Source organism: Falco cherrug, chromosome 12 (genome assembly GCF_023634085.1).
Source record: "Falco cherrug isolate bFalChe1 chromosome 12, bFalChe1.pri, whole genome shotgun sequence".
NCBI lineage: Eukaryota > Metazoa > Chordata > Aves > Falconiformes > Falconidae > Falco > Falco cherrug.
The window spans coordinates 24,613,006-24,632,105 of NC_073708.1; the positions used below are offsets into that span (position 1 = coordinate 24,613,006).

The 19,100-nt window shown below is 47.3% G+C and overlaps 3 protein-coding genes across 4 annotated transcripts in view; 1 reads left to right on the forward strand and 2 right to left on the reverse strand.

The window, feature by feature from the left end:
- Positions 1–5,605, reverse strand: part of GPBP1L1 (GC-rich promoter binding protein 1 like 1) — a 34,493-nt gene extending 28,888 nt beyond the window's left edge. The window contains exon 1 of the mRNA XM_055724664.1: positions 5,465–5,605. The gene's annotated coding sequence lies outside the window, so the exon portion shown is untranslated. The remainder of the gene's footprint in view (positions 1–5,464) is intronic.
- Positions 5,606–5,815: 210 nt separating this feature from the next.
- Positions 5,816–8,487, forward strand: TMEM69 (transmembrane protein 69). 2 transcript variants are annotated; one of them, XM_055724675.1, is made up of 3 exons: positions 5,816–5,874; positions 6,781–6,842; positions 7,457–8,487. In XM_055724675.1, the coding sequence occupies exons 2-3, from the start codon at positions 6,798–6,800 to the stop codon at positions 8,183–8,185; spliced, it is 774 nt and encodes a 257-aa protein (XP_055580650.1). In that variant the 5' UTR covers positions 5,816–5,874; positions 6,781–6,797; the 3' UTR covers positions 8,186–8,487. The 2 variants fall into 2 exon arrangements, with proteins under 2 accessions (XP_055580650.1, XP_005437442.1); XM_005437385.4 differs by lacking the exon at positions 5,816–5,874 and adding an exon at positions 5,946–6,510.
- A 1,096-nt stretch (positions 8,488–9,583) lies between these two features.
- IPP (intracisternal A particle-promoted polypeptide) lies at positions 9,584–17,826 on the reverse strand. Its single transcript, XM_055724662.1, has 8 exons — positions 17,464–17,826; positions 16,937–17,368; positions 16,459–16,614; positions 15,549–15,716; positions 14,618–14,755; positions 13,190–13,312; positions 12,333–12,553; positions 9,584–11,387 (listed from the first exon to the last, which is right to left on the reverse strand). Exons 1-8 carry the CDS (start codon positions 17,750–17,752, stop codon positions 11,163–11,165), a joined length of 1,752 nt encoding a protein of 583 aa, XP_055580637.1. The 5' UTR covers positions 17,753–17,826; the 3' UTR covers positions 9,584–11,162.
- Positions 17,827–19,100: the final 1,274 nt, after the last annotated feature.

Below are 19,100 nucleotides of genomic sequence, written 5' to 3' on the forward strand. Positions count from 1 at the left end.
AGGTGGCTGGGGTTTTTTTTTTGGGGGGGGGGGGGGGGGGGGAAGGTGTCAGAAGGGAAGTCCCACAGACCACCCTGCATCCCAGCACTGTTTGGCAGCAGAAAAAGGATGTAATAACATATTCTGGGATCAAATATAGTCTTGTTTTTAAAAAACAAACACCCTCCCCCAACCGCTTCAATTTTACTGTTGAAGCTTTTAAGTTCAAAGCACTGATGATGAAAAAACTGATGCGACCCATCTACCAAGCATGACAGCTTGCAGGCAGTGACACGATGTCAGAGCTGGCTCCCAGTTATACCTGCAGGTAACTTTTTAAAGCTGCTTTATAGATCACCTGCTGATGTCTGATGAAACACGAGTTTTATAAAAGCATTCTAGAACTAAACAATCCAATTTTCCCCCCAGTCCGCACTCATGGTTTCTCTTTCACAGACTTTGTTATCTTCTTTACAGATCTTGTTATACCCAGCCATAACTTTCCCAAAGTATGACGGTATCACAAACCAGACGAGGTACTTCTAGCTGAAGACCTACCGCTCCTCATCAGAATGGAAAAACTGTTTCGTTACCTCGCTTACAATGCTCTTTTATATGTTCCAGTATGACAAGTGAACGTTCATGACAATGATGCTGCTGACTCATGGTAAGTTAGGAACCATGACCCCTAAATACTCTCCCACAGAACTACTGCCTGGCCAGCTGTCACTTGTCTGTGTAAGGTAATATTCCTAAACACAGTAATTTGAACCTATCAATGCTATTGATTTCAGACCATTTCTTGAATTTGTCAAGATCATAGCATCTGTGTGTTCAATAAGAATAATACTTCAACATAAAGAAGTAAAAACACTGAAGAGTACACGACCTAGGACAGACTCCTTGATGTGAACACTCTTCCGCTGACCATACCCAAAGTCCTGCCTTTTTCTAGATGTTGTGAAGGGAAGCGCTCCTCAAGTCTGTTCATTGTTCTGGAACTTTTCCCACTCCCACAGGCTCTCAGTTCCCTAAATACTGTAGGACACATTCCATAAAGCCCAGCCAACCTGAAGCCATTGAAGTCGTCATTACCTGTTTCTCTACTTTTAAGTAGAGTTCAAAGTAAAGGAAAGACAGTTTTCCCAAACTAACAGTCAAGATCATAACACATTCAACATTTTCAGAGTGAGAGAGTTCCCTTGCTGAGTTTTTTAAGATTAGCATCAAAGGTCTTTTCAGACCACCTCACGTGAATCCTGATTAATCCCTTGACGATGGATGACGCATTAGAACACAATGGCAAAACACTCCTTTCTGCTGAAAGGCTGGAGACCTGTTGTAATCTTTACCATACAAATTCACCAGCAGCTTTGTGAATACCAGTAATTTATGTGCCTAGAATAATACCATATACCTCCACGGCAGACCCAGTCCTTTATTTACAAGTTAATTGTTCATCACAAACTGAAGATGACAAAATGCCAAGAGAGTGACGATCATTGCCACACGCTCCGTATGTTGCAACTATGCTATGAGGGTCACACAGATATGTGGGAAAGCAGTCCCTGCCACACTGCCTCTGTCCCCAGTGCCACTTATTCTTGGCCATACCATTATCCACCCTGACACTTACTAGCTACCTGAGCCTGGAGCACTTTTATTTTCAGCGTCTGTTCTAAGGGAAATTAATCTAAAATTCTTCAATTCTTCCTTTATTGGAAAAAGGGGATTCCTAAAACCAGGGACATGCATTTAAGACAACATTATATACATCCACCCACCCCTTAGCTTATTAACAGCCACCAACATCAGACCATAAAGTTACGATGCTCCTTCCAGGGTGGAGGATAAGACTATGAAAACACTGAACTATAAGTGATCAAAAGATTCAAGGAGGAGGAAAAAAAAAAAAAAAAAAAGCAGCATTTTTGTTAAAATGACTGTAAATCCTAGAATTTCAGTAGCTTCTGGTGAACTTTCCAGTGTAGAACAGTCCCCGAGGCATAAGGTCATGCTCAGCAAAATATTTGTTTCTCATTTATTGCAGAAAACCTCAGTTATGTTTGGATACACTGGTTCAAAGAATTTTTGTTAAGCCAGACCTTGGAAGCGCAACTATTTCAGATTAGTCATTTCATGGAACCGCATACACCAACACTTTGCAAATTCTTTTTGCTGTTTAATTGCAGAGAGGTCTAAGAAGCATAAAGTGTTAAAATTCTTCTTCTGACACTTCTGAAGGCCGGCTAGAGAAGGCAGGAACTGCAATAGTTAAGCATGCTTTAATCAAGAAATTCCAGTTTGGAGTGATACAGCCTGATTGCGAAGATGTATGATTAATTTAACCAATATGCTTCCCTTCCCACTTACTTGTCATGTTAATGGCCTCATCTAACCTAGAATTTTTAGGTCTGCACAGTGTTTGCACATGCATATATGGGGCGGTGGATACATAGCCACCATCAATCTCTACCTAAATCCTTTCCCAAAAATCTAGATTTATCTTCTGACCATACAGTAACTCATTAAAGTTTGGCACATTTTCACAGGAACATACTAACTTACAGAACACAAGCTAAACAACATCCTGGCATTCGTGAAGTATTCTAAGCAGGACCACATTTCTGCCAACTTCACTGCTTTTCATCAAATCTGACAAGTAAAGGGAACATGCACTTCAATTACTCTTTACTGAAACCAAAGCCACATACGATTTAGTTAGTATCCTGGTCACTATGTAAGTGGCAGTATAACGTCTGCTTACACTGCTGTGTTAGCAGAACAAAATCTAAACCACTCCTGCCTCTACCAATAAATTAACGTAAAACTTAAAAATCTCAAACAAACTTCCCTGCTATACACACTGCACTTCAACTACAAAATTCAGTAACTATGACTTTCCCTGCCGAAGGCAACAGTCATCCCATAGTTTTGTTTTCACAAAGCCGTAAGAAAAAACTGTATCCATGCAAGAGCAGCCAGCGCTTCACTGAAGAGAGGTGCTTTATGTTTTAGCTCTACTGAACACAGTCAGCCTTTTTCCAATCTGCTCATACAAACGAATAAAGCGTGCCCTGAAGTACAGTTCACAACTAAGTCAATCCAGCAGCTACACAACCAACTTCAAACATCTTGTAACACTGATATTAAATCTAAAAAAGCTACTTTAACTCTTGAACCAATAGTTTTTGGTCACTTAGTAAAAGACAAGAACGACATTATCTGACATCGCACACTCCCGAACAAATTCATAGATCCAACCACAGTATTCTTCTGTATTGTATCCCACCGCTCTTGAAACATTTTTTACATTTCATAAAAACGCCAGTGAAGATTATTTTTCTGTAGTGACTTACTAACTTAAACCAGGAATTTCAAGAGGCAGTAAACCCACGTGCAAAGCAGTCACATCTGTGAGACAAGTTGACCATACCCTGCAAAATATTCTTAAAGTATTTTTACTACTCAGGAAGCCTGTGCTTCCACTTGATTTGTTATATATCACATCTGCATTCTGCTCCTCTTATTTCTGATACATCCACAGAAAAAACAGGACTCTCTTTTTCTTAAATGCCATCTGTTCCCTGCATATTTTTGCTTTAAGTTCTAATGTGATATCTGCAATGGAAACTTCTGTGTCACACAGGATTAAGACTACAAACCAGATGAATATAAAATGCAGAGGCTGCATTTTCCTCCAAATAGTTGTAAAAAAAAAAAAAAAGAAAAGAAAAGAAAAACAAACCTCCAAACATAGCAAAGTATCACCTGAAGCTTCTCTATTTTAAATGCAAAACTTCAAGAACTTCTCTTTTTAAGGTACTTTTCTCTAGGAACCATCAGAAAGAATGCGAGAGGAAAAACTGTTCTTCTTAAATCTGGTGATTTTATTTCTCGCTTCCACTGCTCTACACCTGTTTCCTTCCCAAGTCAGAGGCTGGAAGTTTGAAATACCGGTCTCCAAATGGATGAGTGCTGGGAACCTTTCACTGAAATACCAGCTGTATTCATTCATGAAGTAACATTTGCATAAGCCTTTTTTCATAACCACCTAACATTTTTACAGAAGCAATGTCAACTCTACAGAAAATTCAGCTTTGCTGCTCTTCGATTCTCTCAGCTGGTTCTTATCTCTGTACCCCCCCACGCTGTTTCCATACTTTGCCCAGTCGCTTGCAACGTTTCAGAGCGTTATCAACATTACTAACACTTGTGTCACTCAGACCACGGGGGCGGGGAAGGGAAGGCTGACTTACCTGGTCATCTTAACATAAAAATATTTTCAAGCAGTACTCTTAGATGATGCTACCATTACTTATAAGGATTTAAATAGCGACTGCTCCTCTACAGCTGTCGAAAAACTCCTAACTCGCGCAGACACCCATTAACTACTCTAAAATGGTTCCAAACCAGCTCATTACTAAACTGAGTCGGCTCCAAAGTCTTAAACGCCTCTCGGAGATGCCAGGTGTGACCGGGGCTGCTGCGACCGGGCCCGGCCGCAGCCGCGTTAAGTTCGGCCGCACGGGACCTGGGGCCAACTCGGCGCAGAACACGCCGGGCGCGCAGAAATAACTTTCCCGTTGGAAAAGGGCCGCCCCCCGCTCACGGCCAGGCGCCGGTCCTGAGCCAGCAGCTCACCGGCGGCCCCGGACAAGCCCCCCGGCCCCGGCCCCCGCAGCGGGCTGGCATCAGGCCGGGGGGGACGGGGCCCGGCTGCCCGCGGCACACGTGTCACTGCCGGGCGCCGGCCGCCCCCTCCCGCCGCGGGCTGCCGGAAAGAGCGGCCGTCAGTCCCGCGGAGGCGAAGGGAAGCGGCCCGAGCCAGCGCGGCTCACCCAGTTTCGTTTCCAGTTCGCGATCAAAACAGACGGCAGCGGGGGCGCCCCTGCCGCGGGCGCTCCGCCCGCCCCGGGGCCGCCGCGCAGGAAGCCCCGGCCCGGCCCCCCGGGGACTTCACCCCACCGCCCCGGCGGAACGCGGCGTTCCGGCCCTGCCCCCCCCCCCCCCCCGCCGCCGCGCACCCCACCGACCGGCCCGATGACAGGACGAGGCTGAACTCCGGGCGAGCGCCAGGAGGGCCGCGGCGGCGCCAGGCGCTGGGAACTTCCCAGCCAAGCAGGAAACAATAAGCGATGGAGCCTCGGCCCCAGCCGCCCTCCCCGGCCCGGCCCGGGGCCCTGCCCCGCAGAGAGCTCCTCGCTGCCGCCGCCGGGAGCCGGCTCCCCCCGGCCCGCCGCGGCTGAGGGGCGGGGGTGGGCGCGCGGCGCGGCCGAGGGCGGAGGGAGCCCCCCCGGCGGCCGCACCGCCCCCGCCGCCGCCGCCAGTGGGGTCCCGGCCTGGCGGGAGGCCGATCCCGGGCCGCTGCGAGGCCGCCGAGCCGGCGAGGAGCGGCGGGCCGGGCCGCGGGCCGGCGGCTGGCGGGGCCGCGCGGGAAGGCGCGGCGGGGCGCCGGGAGGAGGGGTGTGGGAGCCGCACTCACCGGCCAGGCCCCTCTCGCTGCCTCCTGCGGCCCCAGAACCATAACAAAGCTCTGCCCAAAATGGCTGCCCGGCCCTGCCCGGCCGGGGGCCGGAGGGGGCGGGGCCTGCGAGCGCGCGGGGCGGGGCCAGGAGGCGGAAGGGACACGCCCCCTCCGGCTCCCCCGCCGGCCACGCGGAGCGCTCCCCGCCCCCGCCCCGGCCTGGGAGAGGGGCGCGCGCGCACCCCTCGCCCCGCCAATCAGAGCGGCGGCACGCACCGCCCTCGGCGACTCCCGGTCGCCACCGGAGGCTGCGCGTCCCGCAAGGCCGCGCGCCCGCCCGCCCGCCGCGGGGCAGGCTGGGGTTTGTAGTCCGCCCGCGCGCCTCTCCGTGGGGCGTGGCTCGCCCGCGCCGGAGGTCCCGGGACACGGTGAGCAGCAGCGCCCCCCCCCGCCCCGGCGGCAGCGCAGGCCCTTGCCGCCCCCCCTGCCAGCTGCCGGGCCGGGAGCGAGCAGGGCCGCTGCGGCGACAGGGGAAGGAGCGTGCCTTGCCGGCTCCGCTGCCCCCGGTGCCAAACACGCCAGCGACTGGCACCTCCGGCTCCGGGGGGTGCCACGCACGCCTGGGCGCTTCCCCGGCCTGGCGGAACAAAAGGTGCCGCGCCTGTTCCTGCCCGGGCTCGTACCGCGGAGCGCCGGGCCCCGCCGGAACGCTTCCTGGGGCACCGGAAGCCGCGTCAGCGGGGACCGGTGGGCACCGGCGGGGCAGGGGCCTAGCGGCAGGCACAGCCTGGCACTCGCAGTAGCGGCACCCTCCGTGCCACCCCGGGGCAGCCGCCTCGCCCCCATCCCGGACACAGAGCCCCCATCCTCCCCCTGCGTGCTGGGGCCTGGGGCGCGCGGAGCCCCCCTGCTCCGGAGCAGCAGCACCGGGAACGCGGGGAGTCAGGTCCACCGGCAGGCTGCTCGCCTGGCCCGGTCAGGGGCAGGGTCCCTGCCCCTGCCTTGCAGCAACCGGCCGTTCCTCAGCTGCGCGCAGCCTTTGTCCCGCGAAGAGGAGGCGACCCGTAAGTGCGAAGCCATCGCCTGTTCCCCTGATGCTCGGTTCTTTAACTCCTTATGGGTTTTGTAACAATTATTACGCTTTTAGAACTTCAGGTCTAGGGCTACTCGAAACTAAATATTCGGTAGTGGGTAAATAAGGATTGAGTACGCATTTGTCTGTAAATACGCACCTGTAAGAGTGGCATCTGGTAAGTCTAGGCTGTGACTTTGGACGTAAGACAAACTTGGCTTTTCATCAGTTTCAGGCCTTCTCATCAACTTTTCTGTTTCAGGCCTTGAGAAAACAAGTATGTTTCCTCTCATACAACGATGCTGCTTCCACACACCTTTCAAAGTAAGTTTCTGCAGGTTTTTTTGGTGTCTGTTTTTATTTAGAAGTAAAATAGCAAAAGATATGACTTGAGCCGTGACTTACAAGTTGGAGTAGCCACATGTTTATCAGTCAGCTTTTCTGAGAGGATTCCTAGTTTCTACATTAGCTTTTAGCTAAAGCTATTTCTTCTATAAAAAGAAAACTTTATTGTCTAAAGGTCTTTTTTTTCTTCTCTCTTTTTGGTAGTCAGGGGATAGTAGCTGGTTTCGGGGGTGACTATGTCCTGCTTCTGTAATGGTTTTATATTCTACTCTGAAACAGAGCAGTTAAGATACTAACTTAAAAATGCCTAAAGAATTCATGCGTGGGTGGAAGAATAGGTGGATATACAAACCATTTGTAGTGAGTAAGGTTTGCTTACTATGAAGAGCCTAGTTGCTCTTTATCGGCTAGGTTGTGAAAGCTGTGTTGGTTAGCTTAGGTAGTTAAGTTAAAAACACCTGAAAACTGAGATGAAGGGCAGTTGTGACTTGACTTGGAAAACTACTTGGTGTAGTATTTCATAGGTAGCTTAGGTAACTGTAGATCCATGAGCCTGCATTGTAAGGTGGTCAGAACAAGTTTTATACTTGCAGCTCCAGAAGTTAACCAGTCCCAGACTACTACTGTATGGAAAGAATAAGACAACTTGGTCTTCTCTTGGCCTCCAGCTGCAGAGAGGTATGTGTCCTCTCTCAAGACCTCCAAGCCTCAACCCAACATCAGTATATGCAACCAAGCTCCAGGCTTTTCACACCTCTCTCCCCTTCTTCAAGAAGAAAACTCCCAAAGAATCTGAGACCAAAGATTTGGGCGTCTTCAAACGAAGTATGGAATCACTCAAGGATTCTCCCAAGCCAGCCCTTTACTTGAGCCTCGCAGGGCTAATTCCGTTTGTTTCTGTGCCACTGGTAATGGCCACCCAAGGGACCTACTACCCCGAGCTGGTGTTTGCTCAGGTTATGTATGGTGCCACAACAGTCTCTTTCATAGGAGGAATGAGGTGGGGGTTTGCTCTCCCAGAAAACAGCCCGGCCAAGCCAGACTGGATGAACCTGGCTAACAGTACAGTTCCTGCAATCTTTGCCTGTCAAGCCTTACTTCTTAAAGATGTCACTGAAGGTGCAGTAATGCTAATAATAGCCTTAGGGATAGCACTACATTATGACGTTTCCCTTCTTCCCCCTTATCCTAGGTGGTTCAAAGTACTGAGGGTAGTGGGAACAGTGGTGATGGTATTATCACTGTTAGCTACTCTAACGCTGAAGGTTATTTTAGAGGAGCAGCCAAGTAACACAAGACCTAAATGGCAGAACACAAAATAATAAATCAATAGGACGAAGCTATTGGCCAATAAGGTTGTATTGAGTTCCAGGGGAAATAAAACTTACTTGTGCTTAGAAGTAGTAAGATGGGCAGGGATCAAGATGCTTATTCACAAAGCAAATGACTTAAGTGAGTTTAGGAGGGAAGGATTGTGAATAGCAATGACTTCCAAGGCAGGCATGAGTCTGTCCTTACCCGTAGAACAAAGCATCACTCTTCAGTGAGATGTTACTGTCATACGAATTTAAAATGGAGATTCAAATGACATGCCGAATTATTAAAGTACCTGGTTTAACTATAACGTGTGATGTTCTGTGGTGAGGAAAACAACTGCACAGTCATGAACAGTAATGAGGTGAAAGCAGTTCTTCTAGCTTAGTGTTTAAAGAAGCAGCAGAAAATTATGCAAAAGTACATACATGTCTGATTCCTATGTGGTGGAAGACTCTTGTCTTACTCCAGCTGAGAAGGTGCTGAAAATGATACGTGGTTAAGTGCTAGTCAGGTAAGAACGGATAGGTAAGGTTTGTTTGCAGCGGCAAGCTGAGGTCAGCACTTACCTGAAACACGTCATCCAGCTGCTGTGACGGAGTGGGGAAAGCCTTCTAGCATTGTATCTTCAACAAGGTGCCACAAGACAGAAAGTTGTCTTCCTACTTGAGCTTAAATAAAAAAGGATACCTGGGCCATCTGTTCCTAGGTTTTATTTGCGCTTAGGGCTGCCTAGCCAAGGAAGCTGCATGCAACATAGCCATCAAGATCTATCATACTCCTACATTAAAGTATTATCAAGTGGTGATATGACATATGGACTTAACTGCTGGTGCTAAGGGGTCAGATAATGGGATTGAATGTAGTTTATGCCTTCCTCCTCCTCAAAATTAGTTTTATTGGAGCACCTGGGACAGGTACAAATGGACTTGTAGCCTGCAAACACCGCATGATGGGTCAGTTATTGAAAACACTGCAGAAACGTGTTATTTCTACTTGAGTCTTTCTAACATGTCATTTAGGGAAGAAGATACAGCCTAAGTCACATGGATTTTCTTTTCTTGCCTCAGCTACCTCAAGAAACCTTAAAGTTATATGTGGGCATGTTTACTGTAGGCTTTGTATCTTAAGTATTCTTTAAGTACACTGTAAGATGCAAAAAGACAGCTGAAGTGACAGCCACACACAGTTTTAGGACCAGTTTAGGTAATCCTCAGTTCTCCTAAAGCACTGCTCCTTCAGTGTTCTATACACAATAAAGCACATACTGTGATTTAAAATATTATCGGTTCATTCTGCAAAGAACAGAATTTCCAGTAAAAAAAAATAAAAATATCTATTCTATGAAAGTGGCAGTGATACAGCTCATGATGATAGGAAAACAAATATTCAAGAGTATTCCACAGTTAGTTTTGAAAATGCATTTTATTATGAAAAGCTGTTTAAAACAAGCCTGAACTTGGAGAAAAAAAAAAAAAAGAGACAGCATAGACATTAGTTTACACACGTAAGAAATCTTTTGAAGTAAAAGCACACACAAGATTATAGAATGGTCAAGAGAAACAAATGCTCCATCTACATGTTTTAGCCTGGCAATCTCCCAACCCAACCCTATGTTAGAATGCAATACCTAGATTCTTAAGCTACCTGCAACACTCACCTTGGAGGATTTTATTCATGTATTGATTTGTTAATTTTACACAGGGGATATTGACCTACACAGTGCAGGCTTCCTGTTTTGTGATATTCCAGCTGTGGTTTTGTGTTCTAGTCTTCTATCAAAGTTCAAACAGCCTTTTCAGACTCCATCCAGTTCATCCGCAAGTGTGCAGAAAATGCAGTCGTTGTGCAAAAAGCAACTTCAAGTATGTTAATTAAATGAATCTAGAACTAACTCCAAACTCCTAGTAGTATTGTTCTAAGTGTATCCAAGCTAAATACAAACTCCTTAAAACACAGTAATAGCATCACTTTTAATGCTGAATGCAGCTGAATCTATCATCAAAAACTCCATCCACTCAAATCTGGAAGAGACAGGATACAAGATGTAGCAAAGATGAACAAAGCGTGTACCTTTTAGAATAGCACATATTCCAATGCCAAGTCTCAGCATGTGTCACACAGGGTAAAAACACAATTAACTACAGCGTGAGGGGGAAAGGGCAAAAGGCTTTCCCTGTATTTTTATACTAACAGCAGTACTAAACAGAACAGCTAATCTAATGAGTAGCATTTCTATATAAAATTCATCAGAGCTTACTCAAAAAGGAGCTCTGCTGTCACCACTGAAACCACTGAGAAGAAAAGCCTATGCTGAAGTGTAATGGCATTATTAGAACTGTGAAAATAACCTTCCAGAACAGGAATTTTTCAGCCACTCACCATCCAAGTTAGTGCAGCGGCCAGAAAGTAAATACCCCAATTCACATTTAATGCCCATCATGTCCAGCAGCGGACAAGAGGCTCAAATGCGTCAAGGTCGTAAGTAGAGGTACTAAGTCTTCCCCATCTGTTTTCTCTTGTTTTCTGCCAAAAAAGGACAACTAATGCTAACCAAGTAAGCCCATCTGCTTTTATCTATAGGTAACTCCTAGCTGTCTAGAGTAACCTTCTGGATTATAAGGCCAGCTAAAGACGCTAGCTTTGGTGCACCTTAGAGAGTTAACAGCTTGATTAATGTCTCTGAATGTGCTGGAATGATTTCTTCAGATTTTTACAAGGTAAATTTGCCATTTATTTCAGTAAGCTTAATCCAGTCGTAAGAGGCATTCCTACTCTTAACAGAATACTTCCCAAGACAGACATTGGATAAGCCAATTTACTATGAAGGGCAAGAGTGGTAATATTTCTTTTTGCTCAGGGAAATCCCTCAGATTTAACTCTCCCTTGTCTCTACAAAAGTTCCTGTGTTAGAAGAGGTTTCTGGCCAATGAAACTGGAAATATGAGGAGACACGATTTACTCATTCTTTGTCTTCTCTGTGTTTTACAGCACAGCTACACCTCCTTCGCAGCGACTGGTAATCATGTTGGCAATTTCAGTCCAACTGTCCATATGAGGGTTATAAGCTTCAACAGAGTCTGAGGTTACTGGAGCAGCAAAATCATGACTGGGAGCTCGGCCTCCCGAGGCATAAAGAAATCCATTCACAGCCACAACACAGACGCCAGCTCTTGGTACCTTCATTGACGCAACTTCAACCCACTTTTCCTAATGAGAAGGTGAAAGAGTCAACAAGTAGGTTGAGGGCAATTCTGGTAAAAGTAACGTTTAAAGCTTAAAGACTGAAACATACGCAAAGCACACTACGCATATGCTTCACAGGCTCAAATATGGCATGTGTACAGTATCAAGAGGATTATCAAGACTGGAATGACAACATTTTGACAAGTGGCCCAAATCCTGCTAGTCGCTAAAAAGCAGATCACATACTATCCATACACAACAACCCTCCCTTTCTTTGGGCACTGCAAGATGCAGTCTGTCTCCAAAATGGAGAACTGCTACACAGTTTGAGGTGGGAAATAAGGAAAACTAGATTCAATTCCAAGAATAGAACAGAGTGGCACACTGGATTATGTTCTGCTTGTAACAGTGGCTACTGTTCCAAAGAGCATCATAGAAACATGAGTAACAACAGTCGGGAGTAATTTCTTACCTTACTCAAAAGTGTTCAAAGTGATTTTTCTAGTCACGCTGAAACACCACTACATTTTGATGCATAAGAAAGATCCTCAGCTTTTGCAACAAAGGGCAACTCTTACTTTTTCAGGGAGCTTTTTCTCTCTAGTCAGATTATTGACCATTCTATTGCAGAGGGGGAATCTATCCCCCCATCTTAACCCTAAGAAGTGTTTACCAAACTGCAGTATTATCTATGCATCATCAGTACTGGTGAGCTTTCAGTTTCCCAAAAGCATGCATACAATCTTTGTAAACACCTCACTAAGCCAAATAGCAAGATTCTACAGACTGGTTAGGACAGACAGACCCTGAGGTCACCAAAGCTTTGTTTCACTCTGATTACCAGCCAGTAGTGAAAAGAAAATGTAATTTCCAACTTTTTTTCTTTTTAAAGGAAGCAGGCTACCTCTGTAGCATCTTACACGAAGTTGATGCAATCTACATTTATGAGAGGAAGGGACTCTACCATACCTCTTCAAAGGAGTATTTTTCTACAGTAGCTAGCGCATCCTGAGATTCATTCCAGCCTCCCACAGCATAGATACAATCGTTGAGAGCGGCTACACCGAGATACGCTCTTCGGGTGCCCATTGGAGCGAGCTCAGACCAACGTTTAGATATTGGGTCGTAGACTTCCACAGAACGTAGCTCTACTCCTTCATTGCTGATACCACCGACAACATAAATTAAACCTGTAGAAACAAAATTTCTTCTCTGTTAGGTTTCCTAACACAAAGGTTTGAAAGACAGAAAATGTTTGTCACAATACAAGTTTCAGCTTGACATTAAGATGCCTTAAGCATGCCAGATTAAAATCCTCCATTTGTCCAGTAGCACCATACATAAAGCTTTTTTTTATTAGTAACTTGAGGCTCAGGCACTAGAAGCTCTTGATGGAAGCAGCAATTAATCAAGTGCAACGGAGAGAATTCAGAAGGCTGCAACTGCTGACCAGGTCTGGATGTCTTTAGACATGACGATCTTAAAATAATCTGTGGCAATTCATGATCGTCACAAACAAACATATACAAACCTACATATGGAAGGTAAATAAAAACAGTATCTGGAAGCACAGTCAACTATTAAAAGACTAGCTGGGTAACAGTTTTTACATGGCTTCCAGTATGGTTTTCATGAGATAAAAGGCAGAAGACAAAGAACTTCATAGTCTTTTAAGTTCTGCAGAGTGAAAAATACGGTACAAGAACAAGTAAGCAAGGTACAAGCGTGAGCAATTGACAGCACAGTACAAGACAAAAGTAAAAGTCATGACTGAAACATAAAGCTTCAAAATCCAATGGCTCTTGGAACTATTTAACAATATTCACCTTGCATTTCACAACACCCAAAGCAGTAACGAGGCACAGCCATGCTTCCCACCACATCCCAACTATTTTCTTCAGGATCAAATCTCTCAATTGTGTTGCCAATCTCTGCTCCAACCCAACCTCCTGCAAATAATAGCAAACACAGGGAAGAATTTAGTGGCATGAAGCTGCATGTTAGCCACATTTTTAGACGTATGGTGCACTTTTCCAGGACAGACTAATTCTGAAACCAGCACACAATCTACAATGGAAATAAATTACAATTGAGCAATAACTAATCCACAAAGATTTGGTATACTAATGCTCATGTGAACAGCTGTTTTTCCAAACTTAAGTTTGCAAATTCGCAACACCAAGATGTAATATTTAAGATCAAATCAATTTACAAGTTCCATGAATTAACACATTTAACATTAACTTCATCCAGTGTGGTGGTTTGACCCTGGCTGGATGCCAGGTGCCCACCAAAACTGCTCAGTCACTCCCCTCCTCAACCAGAGAGGGGAGAGAAAATATAACCAAAGGCTCATGCACCAAGATAAGGACAGGGAGATCACTCAGCAATTACTGTCACAGGAAAAACAGACTCGACTTTGGGAAAATTAGTTTAATTTATTACCATTCAAATCAGAAAAACACATTCCTCCCCACCCCTCCCTTCTTCCCAGGCTTAACTTAGTTCCCAGTTTCTCTATGACGGGGAATGGGGGTTACAATCAGTTCATCACAGGTTGTTTCTGCCACTCCTTCTTCCTCACACTCTTCCCCTGCTTCACTGTGGGGTCTCTCCCGTGGGAGACGGTGCTCCATGAATTCCAACATGAGTCCTTCCCATGGGCTGCAGTTCTTCACTTGCTGCCCCAGCGTGGGTCCCTCCCATGAGCACCATCGAAAAATGTCCTTCGGGCACAGACTGCTTCAGTGTAGGTCCTCTGCAGGGTCACAAGCCCTGCCAGAAAATCTCCTTCAATGTGGGTTGCCCAGAGCCTCCTTTGGGCATTCCCCTGCTCTGGCATGGGGTTTTTCATGGGCTGCAGGAGGGTATCTGCTCTGCCATTAACCTCCATGGGCTGAGGGGACACAGCCTGCCTCACCGTTGTCTTCACCACAGGCTGCAGGGGAATCTCTGCTCTGGTGCCTGGAGCCCTCCCTGCCCCTCCTTCTTCACTGACCTTGGTGTCTGCAGAGTTGTTGCTTGCACACAGTCTCACTCCTCTCACTGATGCAGATTTCTCCCACCCTTCTTAATACGCTATCACAGAGGCACTATCACCGTCACTGATTAGCTCAGCCTTGGCCAGTGGTGGGTCTGTCGGAGGTGGCTGGCATTGGCTCCATCGGACATGGGGAAAACTTCTAGCATCAATTTACAAGTTCCATGAATTAACCTTCAAAATTAACCTCACCTAGAAAAAACCCAAAACTTACCTAAAGCATAGATAGCACCATAGCACGCGCACACTCCCAGTCCACAACGGGGATGGTTCATGGAAGCCACAGTGGTCCACTGCTTAGTAACAGGATCATAACATTCAGTACAGTCAAAAATCATCGAGTCCTTCTCACCTGCACAGTAAGATCAAAAACAGAGACAGGGTAAACACAATGTTTTGCACTGCAGATATAGAAGAGTTCTTCAACTCCTTCCAGGACAGACAGCATTTGAATACAACAACATCTTTTAGCTAGCCAAATGGCCAAAGTAGCAAAAGCTTTGTTTATATCCAGAACTGAATCACCACTAGGAACAGCTTTCATCAACAGTTCCCTAAAACATTACTAAAAACATCAGAGGGGTGGACAACCGCAGTGCTATGCACTTTTTACTCTGCAGCACAACTGACAGGGTTTTCAAGACCAAAGAATGTGTTTTGTGGTGACAAAAAACACTAGACATATGCATTCTTTAACAATGGGCTGGAATAGCTACTCATCGCACCCTTGTGCAAACATACACAACAAGCCTTTCCAGGTAGGCAGGTCACAAGCCTTTTACACTATGGGCGTCTGCTAGACTACAAGTGAGAAAAGAAATGCTCTTAGGGATGGTACACAAAGTCTGCAGAATATCCATCACCTCTCAGTATACCTGCACATGTCCATACACTTACCTGTGAGCTGCTACACCATAAGGGGAGAGCAGCTTAGTAAAAAAATGGCGAACACAGGAGCCCAAACAGGCATTCACAGGGCACTGTCAGTAGAGCACCAAGGAACTGCAATTCAATTGTTATTACATCTGTTGTATTATCTACTGTTGGGTTCCTCAGAACCAATTACAGGAAGAAGAATTTTAAAAATCCCCACCCACGAGTTCTATAGCATCCATGTAACAAAGAAAGCACAGTTCAGCTGTTACCTCCAATGGCATAGACCATTCCTCCCACCACAGCCACACCCAGCCCACTCCGGGCCTGGTGGAGAGAGGACACTGTGGTCCAGTAGTGGCTGAAGGTGTCAAATCGCTCCACACAGCTGAGGGCTCTACTATCACTCCAGCGCCCTCCTTGCAGCCGGGTGTACCCACCTAGAAAGTAAGTGAAAAGATCATGGCTGAGTAATAGCTTCCTGCTTATCCCCATGCTCCTATATCTAAACCATTGAAAAAATTACAGTAACAGCCATTAGACACTTTCAGTAGGAACTGGACTTTTCCATGTAGCACTGTTTCTCCAGCACACAAGGAAGAACGGTTCCTTTGAGGGTCATGTAACTTGTTCCTGAGCTGACGACTTCAAAACACTACAAATATTACCATTGACGTTCTTACTAAAACACAGACACCAGCCAACAGCCTTTGCTACCATAAGTCGGTATTACTTCCCCATAGGGTGAAACGAGCATTCCCTTCCAATACAAAGCTGCAGTTTTGCTGAAAACTTGCGATTTCAAGTATCCTATCACATGAACCAAGGTATGCTAGATAAACTTCAGCCTTCAGAAGAACAGAGAGTGCAGTAAATGCGCATACACCATTCCAGCACTGAACCCTGGGCAAATCTTTTCCTGATTTGCAGCTTACCACCCAAGACAAATAATTTCTGAAAGACAAATCTAGGCTTTGAATGCCATGTCATAATAGCAAGAAATGTGAATGCTGCACTTCTGTGCAATTCTAAGCTGAAAGCAGCTCACATGGTCACTCAGCGAGATGAAACATTTTGCTATTTTTTGATTAAAAAAAAGTCCAGTATCTCCTACTTCAGTACTGTAATATGAGATACTACTTCATAATTTGTTTTACAAGGTTCAAACAGTCACATTCTAACCTACTGCATAAAGGTACTTCCTGGCTTTCCTCCGGGGACGACCTTTAGAAGCTTGCAGAAAACTGCTGATCTTGTTCTCTTTTGGAGATTTACACACTTCACAATATTCTTTCAACAGAGTTTGCAGGGCCACCCGAAGGCTGAAATCTGGAATACCTTGAGGAAATAAGCAGAATAAAAAAGGCACAGTGAAAAGTTACAGACAGTAAGTAACTCAGTTGTAGAAAAGTTACTAGCTTCTCCTAAATTCGCAGACAAATCAAGATTGCTTGCTTTTACAGGACTTTTTCAAAAGCACGTTTTTAAAGTAAGCTGTGCTTATTTGTTAAAAAATAGGACTCGTTTGCTCAGGAGTAAACATTTTCACTCATGATGCTATTAACCTAAAAGAAATCCATCAAAACACAGTAACTCTGAACAACACACAGCTCGCTCAAATACAAGCACCTGACATTCTTTCTCTCCTTCTTTCACTTACTTTCTATGTACTTTAACAGCCTTTGTGCTGGTAGCAGCGGGAATCGAACGGGCTCCAGTACTTCCACGACGTATTTCTTCCTTTTCCCCACATCCTTCAAAATCCACTGCATCGCCGCTAAGAAAACCTGGTACTCGTCCTCGATGCTCAGGTCCTCGCTTCGCAGGATCTTAATCAGCTGCTCTTTTGTCAGCGCCAGGAACTCCTCCCCGCTCTGCACCTCCAGGAAGTGCGCGTGGATGTAGCTCTCGGTGAACTCCATCAAGTCGTGACAGGCGATCTGCTCGGAGAACTGGAAGAGGCCGATGCAGTTCAGCGGGTCGATCTGCCCCTTCAGGAACTCGCAGCACAGCTCCACCACCTCGGTGAGCTGCAGCATGTCGGCGGCGACGATCAGCTCCTGCACGTTGTGCTCCCCGATGCTCACCACCCCTGCGGGCACGCACACGGCAGCGGGGCTCCGCTCGAGGCTGCGGCCCTCGGGCCACCGCCGGGCAACCGGCCCCGCCGCCCCCCTCGGCCCTTACCTGTGTAGATGAAGTCGAGGAGCGTGTGGAAGGTGCCCGCCTCGACGCCCGCGATCCGCACCACGTCGCGGCCGGACTCCTTCATGCCACCCGCGAAGAGCGCCGCGAAGTACGGGCTGCTGGCCGCCAGCACCAGCCGGTGCACGGCGAACGCCTCCGGGCCCACCTCCAGCCGCACGTCGCAGAAGCTCTGCCCGGCCCGCAGCCGGTTGATCTGGGCCAGGAGGAGGCGGGCGTGCCGGTCGGAGAAGGAGCTCCCGCCGCCCTTCGCGGCCGCTGCGCACGCCATAGCCCTCCCTCCCTCAGGCGGCGGCGGCGCCTCTCCCCCGCCGTCCCCTGCCGCCCGCGGGCGCTTGGCGCATGCGCAACGGCACCCCGCGCTGCCGGCCCGCGGCGCATGCGCGGGGGGGAGGGGCGGGAGCGCGGGGGCTGTTGGCGGGAAGGGTTGCTCGTCTCGCTGAGGCGAGCAGGGGGCTGGCGGGGGTGGGTTGTGCACAAGGGCTTGCTGAGGGGTGTTCTTCGTGTTGAGCGCCCTTCTCCCTCAGGGGGCCTAAGAGGTGGATCTGCTCTGGTTGTGGTACATCCGTGTGAGCCTTTCTCTCTGTGCTTGCCTAGTCACTTGGCCCTGTGAGGCCTGTTCAACCCCCACGGGTGCCTCTGGCTGCTGCACCATGGGCTGGCTGCCTGCTCTGTGAGGAGCTTTGTCAGTGGTTAAAGCTGGTCCTCTGATGGGTTTGCTTACTGCGCCTGGTGCTGATGTCACCTTGTTCACTAACTTCACAGTTTCTGTCCCTCAGTTGTATTCCCTTCAGGCATGCTTTTGCACACTGGATTTCTAGCTGCCTTAATCTGTGCTTGTGAGAGAGAAACCTGGCAGTGTTGGTGAGTAACCACAGCTACTGTCTGCCTGGGGAAACCCCAGAGATGGAAGGTGGGAGAACTGCCTGTCCTTTGCTCAGTGCTGGCATCAGAGCCAACCGACCAGAGGTGGAACTGGCCCACGCACCCACTCTGTAATGTCGTGCCATGTTTGGGCCTTCCTCATCATTCCAGCACTGATGTTTCATCGCAGAGCATGCTTCCACCTTAGTCTGTATAATTCACTGAGTCACCACATGCCTGAGCACTGACCAAAGGATGAGCATCACATACTGAGTTACAGGCACACGATCACGGGGTCTGGCAGAGCTGGCACTGATCCTGAGAGAAAAGCATCCCTCCTGAGCTTTCCACAACTGTTCCAGCAGCATGACATGCAACATGACATGCAGCCGCAGCAAAAAGCAATCAGAGAGCCTCTTGGAATGCTTCCATATCTATTTACTGTGAGGCTGGGAAAGAAAAACATGTCTGCTTACAGCCACAATGGTCATGGCCCCTCAGGCTTTTCTCATGATTCTGCATTTCGTTGTAATAATTTTTAAAAGTGCTTCTGGGAAGGATCTGAGTCGTGGTACTCTCTGGGGACTGTTGGTTTCTCCATTCATCAGCATTATATTCTTGACAGTAGAGTGGTAAAGTTACCTTTCAAGCTGGTCTTAAAAAAATACCCACAGAAAATATAGATCCAGATAGAAAAATAAGATTTCTGCAAGCACACACAGTTGGAGGCATGCTGATATAACTCAGTACAAATT

Coding starts and splice junctions, on each gene's coding strand:
- TMEM69 (XM_055724675.1), top strand. CDS start 6,798: ATGTTTCCTCTCATACAACGATGCTGCTTCCACACACCTTTCAAA. Junction 6,843..7,456: donor GCTTCCACACACCTTTCAAA/GTAAGTTTCTGC, acceptor TTATACTTGCAG/CTCCAGAAGTTAACCAGTCC.
- IPP (XM_055724662.1), bottom strand. CDS start 17,752: ATGGCGTGCGCAGCGGCCGCGAAGGGCGGCGGGAGCTCCTTCTCCGAC. Junction 16,615..16,936: donor GCTGTTAAAGTACATAGAAA/GTAAGTGAAAGA, acceptor TATTTCCTCAAG/GTATTCCAGATTTCAGCCTT. Junction 13,313..14,617: donor TGGTGCTATCTATGCTTTAG/GTAAGTTTTGGG, acceptor TATTATTTGCAG/GAGGTTGGGTTGGAGCAGAG.